The sequence below is a fragment of the Epinephelus fuscoguttatus genome, linkage group LG6 (genome assembly GCF_011397635.1).
Source record: "Epinephelus fuscoguttatus linkage group LG6, E.fuscoguttatus.final_Chr_v1".
Taxonomy (NCBI): domain Eukaryota; kingdom Metazoa; phylum Chordata; class Actinopteri; order Perciformes; family Serranidae; genus Epinephelus; species Epinephelus fuscoguttatus.
Genome location: NC_064757.1, coordinates 33079130 through 33105905, shown reverse-complemented (window position 1 = coordinate 33105905; position 26776 = coordinate 33079130). Strand labels below are relative to the sequence as shown.

At 41.7% G+C, this 26776-nt stretch overlaps 1 protein-coding gene across 5 annotated transcripts in view; it reads left to right on the top strand.

Moving 5' to 3' along the window:
• Window positions 1-26776, top strand: part of slc20a2 (solute carrier family 20 member 2) — a 59137-nt gene that overhangs the window by 11045 nt on the left and 21316 nt on the right. For 2 of the 5 annotated variants that reach the window (XM_049579027.1, XM_049579028.1), the window contains exon 2: window positions 24505-25082. In XM_049579027.1, coding sequence (XP_049434984.1) covers window positions 24794-25082 — 289 coding nt within the window. In that variant the 5' untranslated portion in view covers window positions 24505-24793. Of the gene's footprint in view, window positions 1-7119; window positions 7216-11373; window positions 11534-13985; window positions 14298-24504; window positions 25083-26776 lie in introns of those variants that run through there. The other 3 variants (XM_049579031.1, XM_049579029.1, XM_049579030.1) reach the window with 3 other exon arrangements.

Below are 26776 nucleotides of genomic sequence, written 5' to 3'. Positions count from 1 at the left end.
TATAGTTGAAAATATCCAGGGTTCCCTGCGCTGAACAGGTGATGACATCTTCATAATGTTTCACACATTCCAGCACAGCTGTGGCTCTTCAGTGAGTGACCCCCACCACCGGCCAGTAATACCGAGAAGGCATAACCGGCTTCAGTCTGAACTGTGGTCAACAAACCTGTCAACATAATCTTTTCACATAAACACTTCTGTTTGTGACTTGCAAAATATATGATAGGGTGAATTTTCTGCCTTCTGACTGAGGCTGAATCATTATTGAATACATTTTTGTATTGAAATTTAAGATTTGTAGGAGTGCATACATGATTAAAATGTTTTAATGAGCTGCAAAGTGAAAGTTTAAGGACTAAAGAATGTTTCAGGCTAATGAGGTTGTGTATGCATGAAGCTATATAAAGCTAGCAGTTAGCTGGGCAGTTATAGCGACAGATAGCTGATGGGCAGACATATGAATCTCCCAGTCAAACTTCCATGCAATTGGTGTCACTCACCACGTTTTTATGCATAAATATTTTCCAGTTTTTGCCTTTTATTATTATGAAAATGAATATTCCACCAATATTCCCATTTACATGCAGCCATGCACACTCCAATTAATGTGCCTAACATGCCGTTTATCACATCAAAATATAGAACAGTAGGACGTCTGAAGCCACTTGTCATTTTGCTCCTTTGCATCAAAATAGGATTTTTAAAAGGGCTCTTTCTATTGGCAGACTTGTTTGACGGTGTGCACACAGCCTCGATGTTATGATACTTGCGCATATCCAAAAAATGTTGCTATCCAAGACATTCATAATGTTTAAAAGTAGGTGTGTTTCTCCCTCCGACCAGAAATGTTAGCTTTTCTTTGGGGCAGGCATTTCCACACCAGTGCTGCAAACTGTTGGCAAGTTGGTTTGCGTCCAGCATATCCATGACAACGCACAAAACCGACCATAAACAGGCAAGATGCTGTGTGTCGTAAAGTGCGGTAAAAACCCCAAATGAGAAGCATATTCCAGAAGTACTGTATACATATCCAAATAATGCTATTACAGCCCAAATAATACCACGTCAGAATATGCTACTTTCGGATACATGACCTGTATTTCATTCAATATATTGTCATATTCAGAATAATAGGAGAAAATTAGTGTGCATGTAAATGTACCCATTGTTTTAAGCTCAACAACTCACAATCGTCGAATTGACACCTCCAGGATTTGGGGCTGTGAAGCAGTTTGCCCTTGTCAGTCTGTGAAGCTAACGTAAGCTGAAGTAGCTGAAGAGCAGAACTGTAAACTGTCGTCAAGTGTCAACACACATTGTCGAATGTGACTTTCAAATAGTTTGACATTATTTTTATTAGTAGGGATGTCGGGATTAACCTGTTTTTGCCACAGCCGCTGTTACATAACATCATGGTTTCATAACCATATGAATTGTAGAAGCTACATTATCTACGGTGTCCTGATTAATGCATTTCGCCCCGTGAAAACGAACCTCGCAAGTCACTCAACAAGTGCGTCGGGTGGTTTTGTGTGTGAGAGAGTGGATCCACTCACCTGAAGCGTGAAGCCTGAAGAAGAGCTGTAAGAACGTCAGAAGGAGCTGATATTCTAGCCTTGTATTTGCAAGAAAAAGAAGCGCCGTAAATTGGCAGTGTGGGAGCATTTTGGATATCTACAAAATGACCAGGGAGTTGTTGTGAAAGATGGATCTTCAGCATGCAAAGGGTGCTTTCAAAACGTGACTGCAAAGGGGTACGTTCCAACTTCTTGGAGATAATCATCCACTATCCGATAATCATAAACTCCCAGGAGTATTTCACAACCTGTTACAGTTCACCCTAGAGACCTTGTGGGTATATCAGTTGAGGAGGACAGGCCATTGCCAATTTTCCATTATAAGTGATTTTTAAGTAGTCAATTGTTATATTATAAAAACTAACTGGATATAGTTGATGATGATAAATATGAGTTCATTAGCTATATTAGAAATATTCTTAAATTAAGTCTGCTCTAGCCCCCACTCTCTCTCCTTGTCATGGATTAAGCTAATTATCTTATTTTTTAATTTGCTTTAAACCTGTAATTACCTCTGATCCTGCTGCACGACCAACTGTTGAAGAGTCCTTTGCCAAGTCCATAAAATATGCTCCCTTTTAAAACAAGCCAAAGAGCTGAACCATGGAAACCAGGAAAGCGTGATATTTCCTCAGACACTAATTGTGATATCAGAATCTCTTATTGTGACATCGCTAATAGAGAATGTGAAGGTACGTCGTGCTGTGTGAGACGGGGGTACTGTCTCTGAGGTTCACGCTCTGTTACTTCTGTTTACAAAGTGCATATACTCAGTCCAAAAACAAGATAGTTTGCAGTGTCTGGGTGTGCATCGAGGTCTGTAATCCATCTTTGGGCTGCCAAGTCATATGGATCCAAGTTGTTTATTATGATAAGCCTGTCCAAATACTGTTGCTTGACCACCGTAACTCAGTGCAGTCCTCACAGGATAGCGCCCCCATCTGAAACATTGAACATAGTGGCAGGTTTACTTAGAAGTTGACTCGTGTCTAAATGATTAAAACATGGGAACATCGCCATCAATTGTTGTTTATGTACACCACAAATAGATGCTTGCAGTTTTTAATATGTAGATTATGACACCAATTTAAACCACAATATTGGTCTGGGAAAAAATGCAGTAAAGTAATATCCTTACATCCCCGTTAATGTCTGGAGCTGCTACACCCACTGATTTGTTTTGTCACCATCTGAAGCTCCTACTATTTGTTCCACTGCAGCTTTATTGTGCACCTCATTATCATCTGATGTGTAGCAGCGAAGACGCATATTGAAACATAGCGGTAAGTGCGTAAGACGAGAAGATGCATCAAGCTGAAGACACAAAGTGGTCTCTCCATATTCATTCCCGCTGTAATGGATCTGTGTTTCATACAGCGGCAATGACTGGATCATTATAAAGTCATGTCGGTGGGGAAATAAAATATACAAGCATGTATGAAATAGTGAATTACTTTCGTAGGGGCAACTGTATAACTCAGCAAGTTTTCAGTGAAAACAAGTGCAGCTTGCAGCTTACAGGAGGTGCAGTAAGGCAAACTGAAAGTGACAGCAGTGACCTCTTGCTGTGCCAAACGCTGCACATGGAGCATTTAGGCTTTAAATGGCCTTTATAGTAAACGCATTTAAAATTCTAATGCAACGCCAGAGAAACGACGGGGTTTGAGCATCAGTGTGCCCCCTCCTGGTGGGGCGAGACGGTGTTCTGATTTGACGCGATGGATAGGAACGTCTCAAGGAAATGATTTATCCCAGCAGGATTAGAGGTGACCCAGGCAACCCCACCCTCCTCCCCATCTCCCCTCCATCACCGGAACACCAGCAGACCACTTGTCACAATGAGTTTCTTTCAGCGTCGCGCATGCTGCGACAGCACCCAGGCACAAAGAAAGTAGCACATGCCACACACAGCCTCAGACGATGCTGTGCCCCAAAATATCTCTCCCTGGAGTCATTGCAACAGCTGTATTAAAGCATTTTGTTTAATAGTCTATAGTGGTGGTGGTGTTAAGGCAAGCATTTCAGTCGACGGACAGAATAAAATTTAATTAAGTGACTTTATTGCATTTGTTTGAGTATTGGAGGACAAAACCATTAAGTTTTACTTGTATCATAAGGTGCATCTGATTCTAACCTGATTTGCAAACTTGCTACATGAATGCAAAAATGAGCACCTGTCCTTTCAAGTTTGAAAAGTACAGTGTGTGTGTGTGTGTGCGTGTGTGCGTGCGCACCATGTGCTGCAAGTGTGCAACCTGACTGGCAAACATGTGATAGATAACACTGGTCACACAGTGCGTACAGTGTCATTTCGAGATTAACTCATTCATGCTTCAGAGGGAGTAGCAGCAGTTGTAGCAGTTGTAGCAGCGTGGATCTGACTCTCCTGCCAGGCTGTATTTTTACTCTGCTCACAGTTCAAGATTGTGATTTTTGTTGGTGCACAGATTTGTTCAATGTCAGGCACTGGCCCAACCATCACTGTCTATCTCCATCAATCTTTTGCCAGGGAAACTGAGTTTTTCGTAGTCCAGAAATCTCTCAGCTTGAATGGATGCGGCTGTTGCACAACACAATATTTTCAAAGGCTTAAAAACCTTAACATTGACTCTGTGTCCTCAAAAATTCCCTGTGTGTGCAGAGAGATTTTAAATCTGTAAAACTGTCACAAGTTTGTGTTATTGTGTTCTGTGGTTTACCTTCATTGCTTTTGCTTGAGCATTCACTGTTGTGCAAACATTGTAAGGACGTACTCTAGAAATATATTCCCTAGAGGGAACAACATACAGCTCATCTCCCACAGGGCAGACATGCTGTGCTGAATTCCCCCACTGTTTACACTCTGCAGTATTGTGTTCAAATCTGACCAGCTTTATTTCACTCCCTTTGTCATGCTGTTGCAGGAGCACAGTGAAAAGGTTGTTAGTTCTACGTACAATATTCAGTGATTAAATGCATATTGAACAAGGCCAAATAATATAACCCAGTTTCAGCACAGTTAGTAAAACACTGCCTTCACTTTAGAGAGGATCAGGGATGCACGATATTAGATTCTTTTGCCAATATCCGATATGCCGATATGTAACAACTCATTCGACCGATGACCAATACCAACATCGATATATTCCCTTTTTTCCCTACCTAATTTTAGTGATTGTCAAGTCTCTGTAGTGGAATTAACATCATGTAATGCGTGGCTACTCATCATGATGTGAAATACAATACTTTTTATTCTATGTAATGTTCATTAATTTAGCAAATTAAGACAAAGCATGTTTGTCGATTCTGATTTTAAAGCTTATATTGGCTGATACCGATGATGTACCGATATTATCAGCATGTTGGCTGATTCTGATATTTCAATTTAAGGCCAGTATTGGCCGATACTGATGGTGTGCAGATATTATCATGCATCCCTAGAGAGGATAAACTGTAACTTTGCATTACTATAGTACAAAATAAATAAGATTTAAATCAGGAAATCTAAACACAAGTATAGTGCCGACTTCTTGTTTTAACTTTATGTATTAGGCTTTACATGAATATGCAATTGTGTGATCGGAGCAAAAATTAAAAAGGCATTTGTTCCCTTCGTAAAAAGGGAGAATTGACATATTGCTAAAACGAAACACCATCTCTTTGTTGTTCCAGACAGAAGTCAGACTCTCAGTACCAAGCCCCTGTACAGGATGTTTTTTTCCCATCACTGGCATCCTCAAAAATATGCCTTAAGATTGTTTTTTTCCATCAGTTCATAAACTTAAAAATAAACATCTCCCTTGCGAGACCCCTTGATGCGATTATGGCCTACTGCTGAAGTCGTCATGTGAAATTCCCCTCCCCTGTTATGACTGCTTTAAGTGTCATTCTGTCAGCTGCGGCTAATGCCAGCAGCACGTTTTCCCACTTTACTCTTAGTTTTCACCTAGAATAACAGTACAGGGGTAATCCGCTGACTCACTGACTCGCAGGCCTAATCCGGCCGGCCTCGTGTCTTTTCTTCCGCTGTGTGTAGGCTATGGACGCTGAGGTCAAATGTATGGTTAATGCCGCGTGTGTGTGTGTGTGAATAGGTATGTGTCAGTGCAGAAGCAGTGGTAGCAGAGGCAAAGGACCCCATGTCCCCTCCACCATCCCCGTCACGTCTCCCACTACATGCGCGCAGCAGCAGGTCTAATCAAAGCACTCCATAATTCTGTTAGCTGGGTCATGTGCTGGAAGCCAGGATTAAGAGCAGGAGGGCACAGGCCACTAGATCCAGCTTAGGAGGGGCGTTCTCTCGCTTTCTCTCTCTCTCTCTCTCTCTCTCTCTCTCTCTCTCTTTCCCCCTCCTGTCCTCATCTTTTAACCACACATGTGGGGACGCAGCCATCCAAGGTCACAAATGTCCATCAAACTAGAAACAAACATGCATTTTCATAGCATAGTATGCATGAAAAATATCTGCTATTGGTGTACCAGCTTGTTTTTTTTAATCCTTAGCTCCCGAAATCTGTCCGCAAACACTGTATACTTACGTCCACACCAATGCAGATACATTAAACTCTGTTTGTGTATCTAATACCTTAACCTTTTACCACCTGCTGTTCCGCTTTTAGCAAGCTAGCACTATGTAGAACTGTCCTCAACTGCTACTACTATAAAAAAAAAACACATGAATATGAACACGTAACATACGTAGAAATTGAATAGACTCTTGTCCTTTAGTCATTTTTAAAATAGGAGGACCTGGAGTTGTGTTTTTTATGGTAATCTTTCTGTAAATCAGAGTCAAAAGCCGTATTAAATAAGTATAACTGAAGCCTTAAAACTATGGTGTCTCCAGACGGTAGGTGTTTAAAAGGATATTTATACTTTATGTTTATGAAATGAAAGTTTACGATTGAGTGTTTGCATTATTTTCAGCCCCATTTTTCCTTTTTAAAGCTCGTCCACATTCTCAGATGGATCATGTAACAGAGGGTAGTCACATAATTGTCACATGTCAGCTTTTTCAAAAAGGTTATCTTTGTTGTTGCTCAAACAAGACCAAACACTTTTCCTTAAGATTTCATCAGACAGTCTGCAGAGTGGTGTGGACACAAGGCCAAAACAGAGTGGACACAATGCATTCATCCCCATTAGTGCAGACGTAGCCGAAAACATCATTAGTCATGTTGGTACCTCTCCTTTCTCACAGTCTCCCTTGCCCTTTTTGTGCCTTGTTTCCAGCACTCACTAATACCGGCACCCACTTTGCCCCAGTAACACATTTTAATACCAGAGAGCATGCCAACAGTAGATTACCAGTCTCAGCAGTTGAGAAAGAGGCAGGTAGGTTGGAGGTCCTGGCAGGGCCTCGCGAGCACAGAGCCAGATCAACATTTCTCCACTTCCACACCTAAGATGAGGAGAGATTGGGAGGGGTTGAGCAGAGGAGGAAGCACAGGGGTGAAGGGGGCAGGCTTTGCTGCTGGGCACCTACGCCGATTCGTGGAAGAGAACTGGAACTGTCCAGCTAAAGCTGAGTGCGGGAGGGGGGGGTGAGGAAAATAGGGAGAGGGTCAAGGATAAGATGACTCCTACACCCAAGAACATGGAGGCAGATGGCAGAAAGAGAAGAAAGCCGGACTAGAGCCTCAAAAAGCTGCTATTGTTGGTATGTAACAAGGCTTATTGTGTTGGTAGTCCTAAGATGTGAAGGCTAGCCAACAAAACAGGGCCCCTTACTGTTAGTAATAAAGTAGTTGGCTTTGTATTCATCTTTGGGGCACATTTTGATTGGTCAATTAGGATCCCTGTTGTGAGCATGGTTTATTCTCAGAGGTGACTAATAGTTTCTGCTGGCCTAAAAGTCTTATTTCGGGCACTGCATCCTTTGTGTTGCTGCTATTTTAGCCTGGGTGGGTTTTATGCATTGTGTGTGTGTGTGTGTGTGTGTGTGTGTGTGTGTGTGTGTTTATGTGTGAGCTCAGCTGGACATTTCTACAGAATCATTTCCAGATTTAATAACTTACTGGTAAAAGACTGCTTGTTAAAGCCATGAATTTTCAGGTCTCTCTAAATGTTCAATCAGTATCATCAATCATATCTGTGTAAAATGTATTTTGCTGTTCGCATTGTGTTTCTGTAAACAACTGTCCTTTTATGATTCTTTTCTAGACAAACACAAACAGTGTCAGGACACAGTGTGTTTGTCCTAGTGACTTCAAACACTTGTTACAGACGCTCGGACAGGGAGGAGCCGCTTCAGCCACTTTGCCATTTCAGGGTGAGGGAGTCAAACCCGTGCACAGTCTCCACTGAAACCAGAGAGAGCTGACCTTAAGAGTATTTAAACATAAGGCTTACTCAACACTGCCAGAGGGGGGCTCGATTGTTTGCTGTTGTAACGCAGCCTGCTTTAGTGTTACTAAAGGCTCAGATATGTGTCCAGTCGATGGAAGGTGAGGCTGACATTTCTCTGGTTTTATCATCCGTTGAAGCTGGTTCGAAGAAGGCTGCTCGCCAGCCTCCATTTTAATCCACAGAGGAAGTATCAAAGTTGATGGAGTGGCAAAGTCTTTGACATCTAGGCCGCAAACACTAATGTGGCAGAGATCTCATTAGGAACAGTGATGGGATATTATGTGTATAAAGTGGATAATAAATTGGTAGACTGGGAATGTAATTGAATAGATGTGTGCAGATTTTACAAGTCTGTTTACAGGTCGTGGGGAGCATTACTGCGTGTGTGAGGAAATGTTGTATGGCGCTCTAAGGGGAGCAGCTCGGAATCTGATAATTGGCGCCAGTGGTGGCAGAAGGCTACAAGTTTGAAAATAAAATGAGGAATTTGGGGATGTGGAATTAGAAAGGTTACCAGACCTCTGTAGCCCTCTCCTGATATATACTCGATGCAAGCAGCTCCAGGCTACATTAGCTGCTGTTAGCATAACAAACCCAAGTCTTAAAAAGACACTATTGGCGGCTGATTTGCATTGTGGGTAATGTAGGCGCCAGGCTTCTAATATAAAGAAGAATAGGCTTGTTCTAGATGAGCTGCGTCTCGCCTGGAAAGTGGACGAGATCAGGCGGCAGCAGGGGGTAAAGTCAGTTTCCAGCAGCCTTTGAAGAATAAACAGGAAGTCACAGAAATATTTTCATCCTGTTAGATCCATCTGTAGGCTACCTGTGGTTTGTAGACCACGTTATAACCTTTATCTTTCTTATTATTATTGTTTTATTATTGTTATCAACCACACAAGATATGTTGTGCAACAAAGGTTTTATCTGCAAAACTGGAGACTACGATTCTACAACAGTGACATTCTACGTACAGCCCATGGGCCAAATGCGGCCTCCCCTACCATTTGCAGTGGTGCACTGGTTAGCGACAGTGCTAACCACTACTACATTGTGCGTAGGTGTGAATGTGAGCATGAATATCATCTGCGTCAGCCCTGGGATAGGCTCCAGCCAGGGGAGGATGAGGATCCCCTGGACCCTTTGACAGAGGTATGGGCTAAATCTCCAATGTCCTAAAATCCTAGAAATGCCACTGTGTACACCTGACCTGTGTGGAGTTGCTGGGACCAGCTCCTGGCCTCTTGTCAATTTGTAAAAGGGGCCCCAACCCTGGTCTACAATCTAGCATTGAATAATACATTTACACAAAAAAGATGGGTTTTCGGTCGTGTTTGTGGGCAAAACTAAGAGCCAATCAGCTCTTTGATCATGTGAAAGCTAGGCGTTTCCTATCATGCCCTGGATCTAGCAGTCAGTGTAAAGCAACTGCAGTGCCTGGCTCTAAAAACTGTGTCCACCTCGATCTCATGAGAGTGTTGTTTCCCATGTGTGCATAATGTCAGAGCTAGTTGCGATCAAGTTCGACAAGTCAGTGTGGAATGATAAAAGCTATCTTTGTTTCTGCTGCATCGATACTGATAGTTACTGAGTGATTTATTGCTGTTTGTCTCTGTCGGCAGTGCTGAGAGTGCCAGTGACACAAAACAGGGCTATTTAGTCAACAACTTATCTACAGTATACTATGATGTTTTTCTCAAATTTTAAATTCTACATGAAAGCAGTAGTTCTCAGCTTGTACTTACTGTATTTTAGTCCATTGTTTTGAAACATTAAAGCCACCAAACACGTTTGGTATGGTACATTTGGAACCAAAAGTAACCCTTCAGACATGGTAGGTCCATTTAGTGTTACCACCGTAAACTGTACCCTTAAATGTGGGCGGACTTGTTGTCACTCACTGCTCCATTCACTGTTTTTCGTTGCAGATGTCTCGTTTATTGTCTGCAGAACGAGATTGGTCGCCAACATTCTCAGGCTGCAGTGAGCATCTCTCTCAATAGGATATTTAAAAATAGCGGCTTTGTGCTTTAAGTCCTTCTCAAGCAAGCGCAGCCGGCCATCGCCCACAGGAACGACACTCCACGATGCTTTTTTTCCTCCAAGCGAGGATTAGAATATACGCAGTTCACATAATTCGGATGAAATTGATATATATATTTTTAAACGTTTGGAGATCCACTCATTACTACAAGTCTGTGTCATCCAAGAGAGACACAAAAAACAACCAAAGTAATTGTCAAAGTTGTCATATTGAAATTTAAGGTGCGTTGATGGATTCACATCAACTCATGCATTGAGTAACATTACAAGTAAACGTTCCACCTTAAAAGTTGCCGGCAGTTGACCCAGTGAATTCAGTTTTTTTTCTCAGTCTACAGCTGCTGTGAGAGAGAGCAAAACATCCTTTATTTTTATAGTTGTAGTTTACTTATGTAAAACTCACCATGGTATGAACAGTGGTTACAAAACCAGCCACAGCTCAGCCCTGAGCACAGTGACCGTCCTCTATTGACCAGTCAACAGACTGCAGTGTTCACAGCTCCACCTTTTAGTACCAGATCTGTGTGCTAGGTACCCCAACAGAGGGGGGACCAGAAATGAGGGTGGTACGGAACAGTTCCATTGATACCATCCACAACTGTTCACAGTGGAAACAGGAAAAATGCGTATCGAACTGAACTGAACCGTACTGCTCGGTAGAAAGGGGCTTAACACACACTGTTCACCCCCCAAATTAGATTTGAAACTAATGAAGTCACAGCATGTTGTCTGTTCTTGTGTGAAACTTAAATAAACTTGCCAAGGGACAATGAATATTCATAAAGCATGAAGTTAAGAGGCGATTTAGTTTCAAGTCCTGAGATGTTTCACTGCAGCCTTGGGACTTAAGTGATGGTGAGGAGACAGTGGGATGAGGATAACTCATAGCTATCAGGGAAAATCAGCCAAAAAGCACTGAAAACTAATGATTTAGCTTCAAGCCCACTTCTTTCTTTTTCCTTTTTTGACAGATTGCCTGTGTGCTTGTAATGGCCGTCAGAAGCAATCTGAAGGATTACCAGAGTTACTTGCCTCTTGACAACCTGATTTAGTGCTGCAATGCAGACCCACGGCGGCGGAGAGAAAATAGAATGAGTGAGAGGATTTATGGAAATGTGTGTGTGTCTGTGTGTGAGGAGCCTTTGAAGACAGTGTTGAGGGCGACATGCTCTTCGCAGTCATGCACGCTGTTGTTGTCATTCTTAAACGACCCCCCTCCTGTTCATGGAGGCTGACTGATCTCAACACTGTACAGAGTGTGTCTGTGTATGTGTGTGTTTTTGGTTCTAGGAGAGAGCGCCTCCCCGCTGCGAAGCACAGAGTCAGAGGCAGCAGGTGCAGCTGACGCAGATAGGCTTTTTAGCAGGCAGGGCCAGTTGGGGGGGCACAGAAAGGGAGAGAATGAGTGAGAGACAATAGAGCAGAAAGCCACAGGAACTCAAACAAACACAAGATCCGACCTCTGAACGGCACCGGACAAATGAATTTATCAGCCCGAGTGTAGTCTTTCCACAGTATGTGAGAACGAAGGGAACAGGACCTGAACTGAACCGGAGGCGCCAGACTTTGCCTTAGCTTCAGTGGTGTACGTGAGTAATGATTTTAAGTGTATATAGTCAAAACAGGATTATGTGCAGGTCGAGCAAGAAACAGACTTGAAAAATTTGTAGAAGAATTTGAGTATTGTGCTCCAATCATAGTTAGGAGCGAACAGCTTCAACTAGGGCTCGGCAATATATCAGTATTATATGGACTGTGACATAAAACTAGATATTGTCTCAGATTTTGGATATTGTAATATTGTAAGTGTTGTCTTTTCTTGGGTTTAATGGCTGTATTACATTAAAGTGATGTAATTTCCAGCTGTACTATTATTGGCCTTTACCCACGTAGTCATTAGATCCACATTACTGATGATTATTTAGTAAAAATCTCCTAAATATTCTTTAAAAACACCAACAGTTAACCCTACAGTGATGTCACGATGTGTATGTGTATGTATGTATTTGGTCAATAATATTGTGATATTATTATTTTTTTCCTGTAGAGCCCTTTTTCTCTTGTCTTATCTCTCACAGACTACCTCACTAGAAAGGCCTGTCAAAATGTCTGAGGTAGTGTGTAGTATCTGTCTTGCCGTGCTTCTTGTAGCATTAATAGAGGGGGTTGAGGATAGAGCTGCAGCGATTAAAGCTACAGTCGGCAACTTTTATTTAAAAAATAACTGTTCTCATGTTGGCTGAAACTGTCGTTCACACAGCACTCAATGAGACAGATACTCAGAAAAAATAATATTTTTTGCCTACTCTATTTGCATTGTAGCATTTCTAATAGGAATGCACGATAATATTGGCACGTCATAGGAATCAGGCAACATGCTGATAATATCGATACATTATAAGTAAAAGCCAACATCAACTTTAAAATGAATTGGCCAATATGTTTTTTCCTATTTTGCAAAATGGATTAACATAACATACATTGAAAAGCATTGTATTTCAAGTCTTCATCTGCTGGTGGGCCCTCACAATAGGAGTTTACATGCATAATATGATGTTATTATCACAATAGAAGAAACTTGATGAATACTAATATTAGATGGGGAAAAAAGTGGATACATTGATTTTGGTATTGGTTATCAGCCAAAAAGGTTGTTATGTATTGGCATATTGAATATCATCAAAAAATCCAATATTGTCCATCCCTAACTTCTAATGGCCTTAATGCACATGAACGAAAATAAACAGTCAGTGCCGAGGAGCCTCTAACACAGCTGTCAATCATGTCAGTCACCGCTCATTAACTGCAGGCAAACTGTCAAACTAGGCAGCACTGATTAAATACGGATGAGGACTGTTCCTGTATTGCCTATTTCTTGCCTCAAGTGTTTTCAAAAGCACATTTTAGTGCAGTGTTTAGCTGTAAAATGGGAATTTTCTCATTTTACAGCTAAACAGTGCACTAAAACATGTTTCTGAAAACATTTAAGGTGAGAAACAGGCAATGCAGTAACAGAACCTTGATTCATATTTGATCAGAGCTGCCTAGTTTGACTGTTTGACTGCAGTTTACAGAGCGAATGACATGACTGACAGCTGCGTTAGAGACACCTCAGCTCTGATTGATAGTCCCTCCCTGACCTCGCTGTGGTCTGATTCCAGTTAATGTTTTCAGAAGCAGCAGGAAGAGGAGGAGGGACAGAATTTTATTGCCGACTGTCTCATGTACTTCTTTCAGAATATAGTGATAGCTTCAGCAAATATGACAGTTATTTTCAATTGATTAGTTAAAAAAAAACTTTCTTCTCTCCACTATGAATATCTCAAGGTTGTGGACTAAATAACACATTTAAGGCCAAACAGCTAATTAATTGAGGTTGACGTAGACGTTGGGTATGCTTTGAGCCTGCAGTGGATCTGATCCGCACTCTTCATTGTGTCGACGAGAGCCGCCGTCTCTGCCTGCTGAAACCAAGTCACATAAAGACATACTGTCCAGCGTGTCTTTTGAAAGGGACGATTGTGGCAGAGAAAGTGATCAGTGGATCGAGGCCAGATGACAGTGTTGAGCTAGTGTGTGTGACGGGGCTCTGTGTTACCAAGAAAAACGGCCCAAAGTGGCTCAGCTCATTTCATCATATGCAGTAACAAGCATCACAGATGATTGTGCAATCCAGAGCTCACACTGTTGCTCTCCTTCTGGACATGTGTGTCGGTATTTAGGTGCCGAAAGGTGCTTATTATATTGACCAGAGTAACCAAGGGAATGCTAGTGCTCCGAATGCCCTTGATCCGTCGGCATGCTTTTCTCCGGCTGCACAACACATCCACACACAGCTTCCCCTCCCCTCCCTCTCCTCTTCCCCTCGTTTGGTTATCCTCCTCCGCAGTCATTGGCTGCCTCCTCTCCATCTGTCCATCCTCTCTGCACACAGACAGCCAGTCAGCGGCGCACCTCAGCCTCTCCGGCATTCGTCATTGGACGGCGTGTGCTGTGAATGCGGATACTTTCCTTTTAAGAGGCAGTCTAGACTCAGCTGGCTGTGCTGCTCTCTCTCTGTTAGCTCCCTCCTTCTCTCTCCTGCAACACCACCACAACCTGCTGATTCCCTCCTTCCTTTCACTCCTCTCCTCCTGTCATCACCTGTTCTCCTCCACTCTCTCCTCATAATTTTATTTCCCATCATATCACGTGCTCACCCCCCGGTTTTATTCCCGGTCCATTCTTTTTTCTTCTCCAGCCTGCCATTCCTCTCAGTCTGTGTGTTTTTCTCCCTCATACTGTCATTTTGTCTTTGACATTCATTCATCTCCACCACTTTCTCACCCTCCACTGATGTGAGGAGACATGAAGGTGAGTGGAGTTGATTTCAGGCCTACTTGTCTGTTTGTGTCCGTTCTTTTGTCTTAAACATACCTCTCTGTTTTGTTAACTTTATAAGCCATCTGGTAGATGTGAGCAACCCGGTGTCCTTGGAGGCACGGACTGCAGCTGCGTATGCTTCAGGTGTAACAATTAGCCTGCACTGGTTATGATGCTGCTGTGAGTCATCATCTGACGCTGCGTGCATGTTCTAGCTCTGGTCCTTTCAGCTAGTGCCTAGAGATGAAGGGTAAGTTGATGAGAGGAGGAGGGGGGGGAGAGTTGAATCAGTGCGTGGATAGTGCAGCCGCGTGTCAATGCAGACTGTAGCTCGTGACACAGTGTTTTGCACCAGCTGTGGCTGTGGTGCAGTGGCATCTCAGGCAGATTAATGAGCACTGTACGGCAGCGACAGCAAACAGTTAGAGAAGTGATGGCAGTAAGTAGTTTCCCTTTAGAGTCATGCATCAAAAGGTCAGTGCTGTAACAGGTAAAACGCTCCGCTCAGGTTGCGATGCTGGATATGCTCTTCACTTAATTGTCAAAAAACTGTTAATATTCTCATCATGTATTGCACAACTTCCCCTTTAAAATCCTGACTGTGTCCTCTAAGACACCCTTATTTAACATCCCAGCATCAATAACTCGAAGACCTAATTCAGTCTTGTTTGCCCATGTTGTGTGTTTTTGTGTCAGTGCCCTCATTATGTGTGTACTGTTTTACCACCTGACACCCACAGGAAGAAACAGTGTCTGCCAGAAATAATCCTCAAGAGTATGTTGCCTCATAGTTGATGCCACTTTCAAGTGTTTTTATTTAGGGTAGCTTTTGAAAAAAAGGACAGCAGTTCATTTCAAGCTGAGAATAAGATGGTGAATGGGAAACGCACTGCACTTGTATTGTTCCTTTTTACCTTAGCAGACACAGTACTTTACAGTTTGCCTCTCTCACACACTGCTGCTATGCCAAGACAAGGGCCTGCCTATTGGGAGCAATTTAGGGGTCAGTGTTGACTTGTTAAGCTACACTTCAGCAAGAGGTGGACAGGAGGAGCAGAGCTTTGAGCCATTAATGACTAGTGTACGACTTGCTCTACCTCCTGAGCAACAGCCACTTACAGATAGGAAAGGCTGTCTTTTATCTTCACTGAGTAATTGGCAAAATTAGAAGATGACATGAAGCTGAATGCAGTGAGACATGGTGTGAATAGTGGGAGATGGAGTATTCAACAAGTCACAAAGGAAAACTTAAGTCAGTGGTGTAAGGTAATTACAATAGACCCCAGTGCACGCTACTTACTAGTAATGAAGTGCACACACACACCATTATGTGCATATATATTTAACCAGCAATGTGTTGGATTTTACAGTCAAATAAATTACCTAGGCTATTTTATAGGGCCAGTAGAGAGGTCAAAGGAAATGCTGTCTTAGTTAGGCCCCCCCCCACTTACTCTCTGCTTATCATGACACAAGCACTAGTCCATTTTAAACAGGAATTGTGCAAATTTGCAGGAAAGCCCAATCAGTCTTCGATCAGCATTGCCAGTATACAAACAAAATCAGGGAGTGCAGCAAAATGCCGCCTGCCTACTTTTGTTTATACAGGATGTGCCTTTTTCGGGGCAATGGGGGGCATGAGCAAGTAACAAAACGTGTAGCTCAGCATGTGACGTAAACAGTGACATGGGAGGGAAGCCGCGGCTGGTCAGTCCTTCGGCGATTCTCTTGTAAGCCGCCCCGTTCTTCACCGTCCCCGTCATCTGCCGGTTAATGGCCTCTTCATTTGCGAGGACAAGGAGGGCGCACAATTCTTTGTCTCCCCAGTTTCTCAACTTTACTGTAGTGTAGTAGGTTTGCGTCACCGCCCACCGCCAGTGGGTCACACGTGCGGCGTCATCAACAGCTCCTCCCACAAGTCATCAACAGCCTCTCCCGTGGCGGAAGGCTGCCTCGTTCTTTTTAAACCAAAAAGGTTTTGCCAATATGTCTACCCCTACGCGGCAGAAAATTGGGCACCTTGGATCAATTCGCCAGTCCGACTAAATGCTCGCAGCTCGCCAGCAAAACAGCCCAACATTCGCCGAAAATCTGGCAGTGTAAAAGGGGCTACTGTTCCTGCTGCAGGAGTGTGAGCTCTGTGCTGGGGACAGTTGTGGGAGACACCCTGGCTGCACACTCACAGTGGCAGGGCTAACTGTTAGCATCACAAAGCTAGCATTACTGAACTGTTAATAACAGGTTTAATGTTAGAGTTGAGTCATTTGAGTGTTGGTGTGAGTTTACTGGCATTAGCATTAACCTCAAAGCAATCCTGCGCCCATGTACGACCTCACAAAGCTGCACTTTTTCACTTAAACAACAGCAAAACACATATGATTTGTCAGTTAAAGTCCTATCATAAACAAGAAATGTTCAACTTATTAATGGAAGTTTAAACTCAAACTAGTCAACTAGTCTGAAAAGTAAGAAAACACTCAGAAAACAGTCAAAATTTAGCGCAATTCAATCTATAAAGTCAAACATTGTATGACAAAATGTCGCATGAAATATAAGATTATTTTGAAATTGTTAATCACATTTTTCAAAAATCAAATTTTATTTTTAATGCTGCTGAAAAGTGCGGTCATGAACATTTCACATTATCCTACAAAGCACGACAACAACTCACTGAATAAAAGTCACCAAATGACATTGAGGAAAATAAATTAAATTAAAATAAATAAATTAATTATTGGGTGAACGCAATTGCAGAAAATAATTATAATTTTAATTAATAGTGTAGCACATTTAATTAGCTAGTCGACTAAATGCACACATCGCTATCATGAACATCTGAAATTGCTCAGGTAGTATAATCTAAAGTATTCACACTATAATGTTGTTAGATATGTTTCTTACATAAAGTCAAATATCTCCTGGAGTCGTAAAGTATATCAAAGTGCGAACAATAGCAGTCACTTCAGACGGCTCCTGCGTCCCCGGTGGTCTCGGGTTCAGCACCTTGGACAACAGTCGCGACACATTTTTGTGTAGGACGTGATAAAATCTTCACCGGAGCTGAGAAGAGAAGCTGTTTGTTTCACACTTTAGCCTGATCCATTGATCATCTCCAGTGTTTATCACAGCTGAACTTTGTCGTAGTATAGTTTTTGACTCACAGTAATCTTGCTGTGATTCAGATGCCTCCAGAAAGATAAAGTCAGAGCTGCTGCCCCTCGAAAAGGAAACAAAGTGGGTCCGTCATCTTTATAAAAATGCGCAGCGCCGGTCTTTTAAGCGAACCCTTATTTTGCTGTGTATCAGAAATCATAATCAACCATGAAATTCCTTTTCAGCAGTTGATAACTACGCATTAAGTTCCCCAAATATTCAAGACATACTCTGTCCCCCGGTTAGTGAGTTGCCTGCACATCATCTCAAACAACTCTCTTGAATTATTTTATTGAGCACAAAAGCCATTCCTTCCCTCGGGTAAAGTAATCATTGCTGCCAGGTTTTCAAATAAAATTCAACATTACTGTTTCATCTCCGGCTCATTTTTCTGCATCCCAATGACCAGCGGCATAATCATGTTGTGCATTCTCACCCAGGTAGCAAAAAGCCATTATGGTCTCCGCCGGTGAATCGGCATTATTATACTGCTGCCTCTGCTTGTTTTCTTATTGGCAACCCTGACTGAGCAGATGTTACCAAATTCTATTTCTGGGTGTAATAATCCTTCAAGGTATATTACAAATATAAGCAGCGGAGAGTAAACACACGACACGCTCAATATCTGCTAGTCTTGATGATTTTGTGATTGGCACAGAGAAATAAAGACGGCAAGAGAAGCGATAACCTTCACGCAGGTTGTATAACATTTTATGCAACTCGTTTTTTTAATGTATTTTAGTCTTTTATAATGTGTTGCTTTCAAAACGCTTGAACTCTTAGAAGTTTCAAGGTCCCGATGAATCATTCAGTGGAGCAGTGTTAACACTCACTAGTCACACAGCTTGATGGTGTAGCCTGAGATGCTGAGGACTCCTCTTGCATACTGAAGATAATACAGCCAGTCTATTGGCAAGAAACCCATTTCATTAGAGCCCTGTTTAACTTGCATCACACCCATAAATCTTAGACTGCGCTCTCTGAACGGTTGCTTTATGTAGCACAACATGGCTGGATTTGCTATTCAAGGTCATAAGGTCATATACCTTCTCATCTGTGAGAGTGTACAAACATTCCCAGGCTGTGTATTCCACGTTCAAACCGTGATGTGTTTTCAAACCTGGCAGCGAACACAGCAGATGTTAAGAGCAGCAGACAGGTGTTTGTTTTGGAAGTGTGGTGTACTTTTGAGGACAGTTTGGAGGATTCCTCGCAGAGTGCCAGCTTCTTGTCGACAGCGTCTCACAGCTTGGATGTGAATGCAGCCTGCTCGTGGTTATATTTGGCAGTCTGGAGAATGTCCATAGGTTGGTGGCTGAGCGGTCTGCAGATGAAAGGGATGTCCAAGAAACGCCAGTTTTTGCTGTGTCTCTGCAGTCACCACATTTGGAGGAGGAGGTGCAGTCCATCATGTTCAATTTTGTGTACATAAAAAGCATGGAAAAATTGCAAGCTGTTTAAATACAGTAGATTTAAATAGAATATTTGATTGGGATGCAACATAATATGGGCACGTCATTGGTATCCATCGGCTAATGGGCCATCGTGATTAGAATATACATGCATAATATTATGTCAATTCCACTACAGAAGAGACCTGACGATAGCTAAAATTAGGTAGGGGAAAAAAAAGGGAATATGTCAATATGTCATCGGTTATTGGTCACATATTGGCATCGGCAACCTATTGTGCATATTTAACCAACCTGAACCCCACCAGGATTAATTAGAGCTCCTCATGTGGGAGGTTGCAGTATTTCTGTTTTTTGTGCGGGTTTCCTGTCCTCCTGGATGACATACATGTTAAAGGAGTTAGATGAGAAGATAGATACCACTCCTCATGTCTGTATGGTAATAAATAATATTTGCCAATATCACAAAGTCTGCCACGATACGACTCTGTGGCCTGTGAACGATACGAGATCATATCAGTAAATATCCTCATTGTTTTTCCTCGGCTACCTGGTGCGAAGATGCTTGCACTGGTTGGATGGAAATGATGAAGCAGATGTGCTATGGGAATTTCAAACTAAAGTTGTATCTTAAAGATGATATGTATGAATGCTTTCACTTTGCATCATTGATATTGGGTCGTTGATCATTGAATCGATATCGATCCAGATCAATGTATCGTTCCACCTGTACTGGTTACCTTATCTTAGCTTTGGACAGAGCCAGGCTAGCTGTTTCCCTGTTTCCAGCTGTCATGCTAAGCTAAGCCTAGAAGCTGCTGGCTGTAGTTTCTCATTTACAGTGCAGCATGACAGTGGCATCACTGAAAGCAAGAAAGCAAATAAGTACATTTTCCAAAATATCTACTTTTTGCTTCCTAAATATTAGAAATACTTCTGCCGTTGCCTTTAAGGAGGCACTGGCCCCTCATGGCCTGCACTGCTTCTATAATACTTAAAATAATTTTAATGCAGAGAAGATTTACCTACAGGCACTGGGTTAATTTTAGCTTTTTAATTATTATATTTTTCCAAATCTGGAGGTTACTGAGGCACTTTAGCTTTCATAGAACCATATCAAAAACCCTATTAATTTCCCCGAGAAAGAGAAAACTATTAATCTCAAAATTTCACAGATAATTAGGGTGAAGGTTGATGTGTACAACACAGGGCTGTGTGATTGGTCTGTGGGCCCCCAGGCAGTCATATTAGTTTCACTTTATATACTGATCGTATCCTGTAACCCTGACAAAAGCTGAAGCTGGAGTGACTTTTTTAACATTCCTGGAGGACTGAGGAGCTGTTTGAATCCTCTGTAGCACAGCAGTCAGTGAGAGGACTCCACAGGTTACCGCCAGACTACATCACTCTGGAGAAAACAGTTTTTATGTGCACAACTGGGAGCGGCGGCATGTGAGCTGGTGTTCATGTGTTCACAGCAGGACGAGGTCTTCAGGATGGACCGGGCGTCAGCTGCAGCTGTCATGTCGAGCTTCCCTGTTTAGAAAATTGCAGACCTTATTAAAAACGCCCGATACTTGGGCGCACACACCCACACTTGAGTCACTCATGCTCATCTTTCCTCCTCACGCTTGAACGATGTGCTCTCTGCTTTCTCTGGTGTCTAGTTTGACTGTTTCCCCTGAGGAGTCTCTGGTTGGTGTCTGCATGACGGAGGGCCATATTTGAATGTGGTGCTCTTGTGGCGGAGGTGTTTCCCCGGATTAAACATTTGAGAGCGTTTTCTGTTTGTCCTTGAAGGTCTGCTGCTGTCAGTGGAGTGACTCTCAATTGTGGTATTTACTCTGCTCTTCTCAAAAGGTTTTCCAACAAAAAGACAATTCAAATGAAGAGATTATGAATTGAGGTGAAGAAATAAAATGATGTGGGTGACTTAAAAGTCTGAAAATGCCTGCCTATCAGTGCATACTCAATGAAACAGCATTTTAAAGTTTCCGATAAACCACTCTACTTAAGAGCCAAATTAACGTGACACGAAGCACTTAAGGAATCAATTGAATTTCAGAGCTTCAGATAGAGACCCTACCAAGGGTTGTTATGTTTGGCCATGAATTATTAACTTAGTTTTAACCTTTTAGTAGCAATTGTCTTGATGGACGTGAGTTCATGACTTCAGTTTATGGACTTTCAGTCAATGAGTCTCAGATTTCTGTCTGAGCACTCTGAAGTTTTAAGTCCAGGGGCTGTGATCCTTTCGCTCTGATCCTACGCTCTGATCTCTCTCTGGAGGGAAGCAGGTGAAAAGAGAATTTCCCCTCAGGGATCAGCGAAGGATCACATCATTTTTACTCAGTCTTTTTGAGATTCAGCAACCTCTGAGCTCTCTTTCCATCTATATAGAAAAGAACTGTCCTGGGATCTGTTGAGTGTCTGAGGAAAAATCAGACTTTAACTATTGACAATAATAATTTTGAGTGTCACTTTACTACATCCCGATTAAATGGCGGTCTTACGCAGACGTGATCAAAAGACGAATTATTATCATCTCTTAATGTGTTTGTTGTGGTTCAACAAAGGATAAAGGATAGCAGGACGTGACCTCAACTGTTCCAGATGGAGTTCTTGGTCGGGAGGAGGGAGCCATAACTTGCCGCAGGATATTTAGAAAGGAGCTGCCTGCCCCCACGCGATGAGGAGCACACAGCCGGTTCATGCCGAGAGAATGTGCTAGTCCGGCCTGCAAGCTGTTTACATTTAATGCTCCCCATTAACAATTGGCTTAACCATAGAAGGAAATGCGCTGCCTTTAACCCCCAATGAAATGACTTTGATTATGTGGCAGAGACAAAAGAAAAAGAGGAGAAAGAACCCAGACCAAGTCATTTGTGGTGTAGAGGTTTCTCAGGGACCACCAGAGGCTGCAGTGTTGGTGGCCTCATCATCCGTTTCAAAAGCATGTTGTCATTGCTGCGATGTAAATAAGCCTTGTGGAGGTTTACAGGGACGTGGGAAGCTGTTTGCCCGATGTGTTCGACCTATCTGATGAACTCATCACTCTTAATATTTTATCAGGGCTAAACTACTAACTATTGATGAATAATTTAATCTACAAAAAACAGAAATGAGACCAAGATCTTGTTTTGCAAGTCTCAAGTAAGTCACAAGTCAAGACTGATCTTTATCTTTAGAGTCCTAAACAGGTTGTAATGCGCTCTTTGCCAAATGTAATGCCATTGAACAACAGACTAATGATATATTACATTTGCAAAAGTCATGAATGCTTTTTAAATTTTGTATTTATTTGTCAAAACAAGTTTGTTGGAAGTTTTTATGTCTCAGTCTTAAATTTTTGACCCACATGTTTAGCTTACTGCAGTTCCTTTTTTGTTGACCACCGTGCAGTTTTTGTACGTTAACTAAGTCATCGGATTACCGACTGTCGGATTGCCTCAGACAAAGTGGATCTGGATGATTAAGTGTAGGCTTGCTGGAAATGAATAGTATTAATTGATTCAAGAATTTTGGAATACCGTTAAACTTAAATTAATAGCCCAGGCTATTATTTGCTTAAATCACTAAAATCAACAGGCCTATATTTGGAACAGGCCTTTAGTTCCTTTCACACAAAACTGTTACTCAGCAACACAATCAAATTGGTTATTTAAACCAGTATGAGTATTACTTTTATGAAAAACCCTTTTGATTCTTTTGATCTGAAAACCCTTACGGACTAAGGTAATATGAATAACTTGCAGGGTAACTGAGGAATGGACACATAATTCAAGGTGGCTAACAACCTGGTTTTATATATCCAAAGAAAAATGAACTGCATGGTAATCAGACCAGGTTTCTAATTGAGACAGGCCTTTATTTGCCAAAATGTGTAGCCACACCGGGCTAGTAACAGGGACTGAAGTGCTAGCATACTTTTACTTAGACTTCAGTGAGGTTATCAAGTGTCTTCAAGTCAAAAGGCTCAGGTCCAAGTGAATTTATGGGTCACTGGTGTTAAAGTCCAAGTCAAATTGCAAGTCTTTTTTCATTTTGTCAAGTCTAAAGTCATCAAATTGTGACTGGAGTCCACATCTCTGACAAAACTTAGGAAAATTAAATGTTACAATCTCCTAAAGACAAAGATGACGCCTTCAAATGCCTTTTTTTTTTTTTTGCTCAGCCAAGTCTAAACCAAAAGATATTACAGTTACAATGATGTGAAACTAATTAGCACCAATTACCAACCAGTTAGCAAAGCTTTTCTGTAACTCAACTAATCATTTCAGCTCAAACCACTGATCCAGTCACAAGAGACTCCTGCTGATTTTCAGTAGCTGTAATTTACAGTCAGTTGCATTTGAAATCTCTTGTCATCCCTTCATTTTTAGGTTACCTCTTAATTAGTGAATGTCACAGTAGTTAAGGTTGTAAATGAGCAGCAGGTTTGCTAATTTACATAGAAATGTCCCCTCAAGATCCGTAGAGATCTTCAGTTAGGTGATTTAAGCCTTAAAATTCTAAGGCTGTAAAGCTTATTGTTTTGGAAAGATGCTGAAGTTACAGTTTTCTTCTGTAATATCAGTTTACCTAACTCCCCCTCCCCAAAAAGTGCACTTTAATGACTCTCGCAGCAGTAAAACAACACTGCTGATGTTCTTACTGCATTGCAGTCTCAACTTAAATCCATGCACTGAGGTTTTTTTTTTTTTCATTTTGTACTGCAGCAAAGCCTTCGATTTTGTTTGAACTTGTTCTCCAAAGCTTGTTACTAAACTGGCGTGCACCTTTGACTGTCGCCCAGCGAGCACCGCTGCAGTCATGCAGAAGCTGAATAAGCAAAGATTAGAATGCAATTTGCCATGCAAACATCCACCAGGCTGTGAAACTGAAACTGTCTCTTGGTTCTCGTTTCTTTTTCAGTACGATCAGCACGATCACGCTGCTTCAGGGCATTTCAGGATACTGTGATGTAAAACATTTTAATATCCTTGGTAATTCTGCCAGTTATCGGTTTTGGCATCTCTGTGTCAGACATGAAAGTGATAATGGCTGAAATATTCTGGTGGTCTAATAATCAGTAAATTATATATTCCTGTCAGAGGCTATCTGGACGTGTGGCAAAGAGAAAACCTGTGAAATAAAATCAGGTTTGGCAGAGACATCAGCCGCCCTGTTGTGTTGGGGATAAGGTGTTAACAATGTGCTCTAATGTTGGGAGCATTGCTCATATCTCACTCTGGATACTGTGGTCTTTTTATAGTATCAGCAGCGCTAACAGCAGGCCCTCCTCAACGGTTTGATTTGATTTCTTTGAAGTGCAGACTGTGATGTCCTATTGTGGCTATCTGAGATGTCCTCAGCTTTCCCCACTGGAGTACACTGTGCCCTGTTTCATCAAAGCCAGTTCTTCATTGGCATCATCCATCCTGAATCCTTCACGGTTTTTTGGGAGGCTAGGGGGGTTGTCTTCACAAGTGCTCCTCCTCTCTCTCCCAAAAGGTCCCTCCCCTCCTTTGTTTTAGGTTTTCTGAGGAAGTCTCAGGGAGGTGTTGTCAGATGTGGCTGCAGTTAAAAAAGAGTCATCATGGCTCATGATAGTAATCTGTGTCTGTGTCTCTTCTCTCTCGTTTCTCTGGCAGGTGAAGGATCGTGCAGACTCGCTGCCTCACACTAAGCTATGGAATGCTCCCTGCACCCACCATCACTAGTCTCCAATCTTTGGACTGAGCTTCAGACGCTTAGTTAGCGGCTGTGCTTCTCCCCTCGAACTCTTTATAACCAGGGGACGAAGAAAAGGAGCGGACTTACCTTAAGTCCTCCGCTAAAAGCGCACAGAGCACTTTTTTTTTTTTTTTTTCAAAAAAAGAATATTTAAGCTAGTTCTTTGTTTTTCTCCACTTGGATTTTTTCCCGTGAAGTCACATCAAGATGGATCTGGAGGCGTATCTGTGGATGGTGATCCTTGGCTTCATCATTGCCTTCATACTGGCTTTTTCAGTGGGTGCCAATGATGTGGCCAATTCCTTTGGTACAGCGGTGGGGTCCGGCGTGGTCACTTTGAAGCAGGCCTGCATCCTGGCATCGATCTTTGAGACACTGGGCTCAATGCTGCTGGGGGCCAAAGTGGGCGAGACAATTCGAAAGGGCATCATAGACGTCAGCCTGTACAACGATACCGTGCCTGTGCTCATGGCAGGGGAGGTCAGCGCCATGTTCGGTAAGTCGGACTAAATTTTACATCTATCACAGAATTTTATCAATCAATTGTTCATTTTTCAAGGAAAAATATCAAACATTCTCTGATTTCAGCATCACAGTTGTGAGAAATTGCTGCTTTTCTTTGTCATATATGATTTTAAACTGAATATCTGTGAGTTTTGGACTGTTAGTCGGACAAAACATGCAGTTTGAAGATGCTATGATACTGGAATTTATAACTTTGATGCAGTACTTTGACAAAAATATTGATATTCAAGATCAGATATGATACCACAGGGAAACATTTACATTGATGGCATAAAATGTAAAATTTGTATTAAAAGATAAATATAACAAGTCTATAAAATGTTTTGGTTAGTAGCAGAGAACAGTACAATGACTGTAGTAAACATTAACAGTAAGACAGAGCGACAGAGCTTGGCTGGTACCAGTGTATTGATACTGCAAAAATGAGCATTGAAACTATTTCAAATATTCAAAATCAGTAAATATCAATAAATAAATATGTTTGACAACACTTCTAACATGGGCTCTTGGGAATCAGAGTGGCCATTTTCCATAATTTTCCATCATTTTATTGGCAAAATCATTAGTCAGTCAGTCGAAATAAACTATAAACAAATTAATTAATGATGTAAATAAACGTTGGTTGCAGCCTTAATCCAGTAAGTCATGTAGTTGTAATGTCTGTCCCACTTTTGACACATGAGTTATTGCTGCTTCTTTGCTCCATCATGAAGTGAAACAGACTGGTGATAACAAGTGAGAAAAGGTTTTAGATGCAATAATAGCTTTGTTTTGTAACAGAAACATCAGTTGGGCAAAATGTGAAGATTTGCTGATTTGTTTCTCTATTTGACGCCATTGTAAACTGAATATCTTTGGGTGTAGGACTGCTGGTCGGACAGAATGAGACATTAATTTTTCACAAGAAGCTGTCATAACTATAATGAACAGAGTGATCTGATGATGATAATAATTGTCAGATGCAGCTATGAAATATATATATCAAAAGAAACCTCTGTGAGTACCACAGTTTAGATGTGAACATTTTGAAGTGTGTGCAGAGAAAGAGAAATATCTCTCGAGGTAAACGCTGATGTTGATGGTATTTGGAGCATTATGGATAGAGGGATATTAGGACTGCAACGAATGAATGGTGCAAACTGTCTATCTGAAGCTCCTGCAGCTGAAGCTGACCTTTTCTAATTGTTTGTTTTGTCCAAACAACACTCCAAAACCCAAAGATATTCAATTCACGATGATAGAAAACAAAGTAAGGCAGAAAATGCTCACATTTAGGAAGCTGGATGTTAATGTTGGCATTTATATGCAAATGCAACAAATAAACAATTATCCAAACTGTTGCCGCCTAATTTTCAGATTATCGACTAATGAATAAATCAAATTACCATTTTAGCTCTAACATGTATTTTAATTTATTTGAGTTACCTCGCAGAAGGTTCTGCTGTTCCCTCCGCTTTGCATGTTTAATAGCAATTTGAATACATGCTTGTTTTCTCCTGTAAACACCTGCTGGGCAACTTTGCTTCAACTCAGGTTTTTATTTTCATATCCTGATCCAAGGACAGAAAGAGTAGCATGTCTGTTTTAATACATGTAACATTCACACATTCTCCTGGAAGATTACAGATAGTGAATCTAGATCTAGACCTCACAAACAGCTCTGAA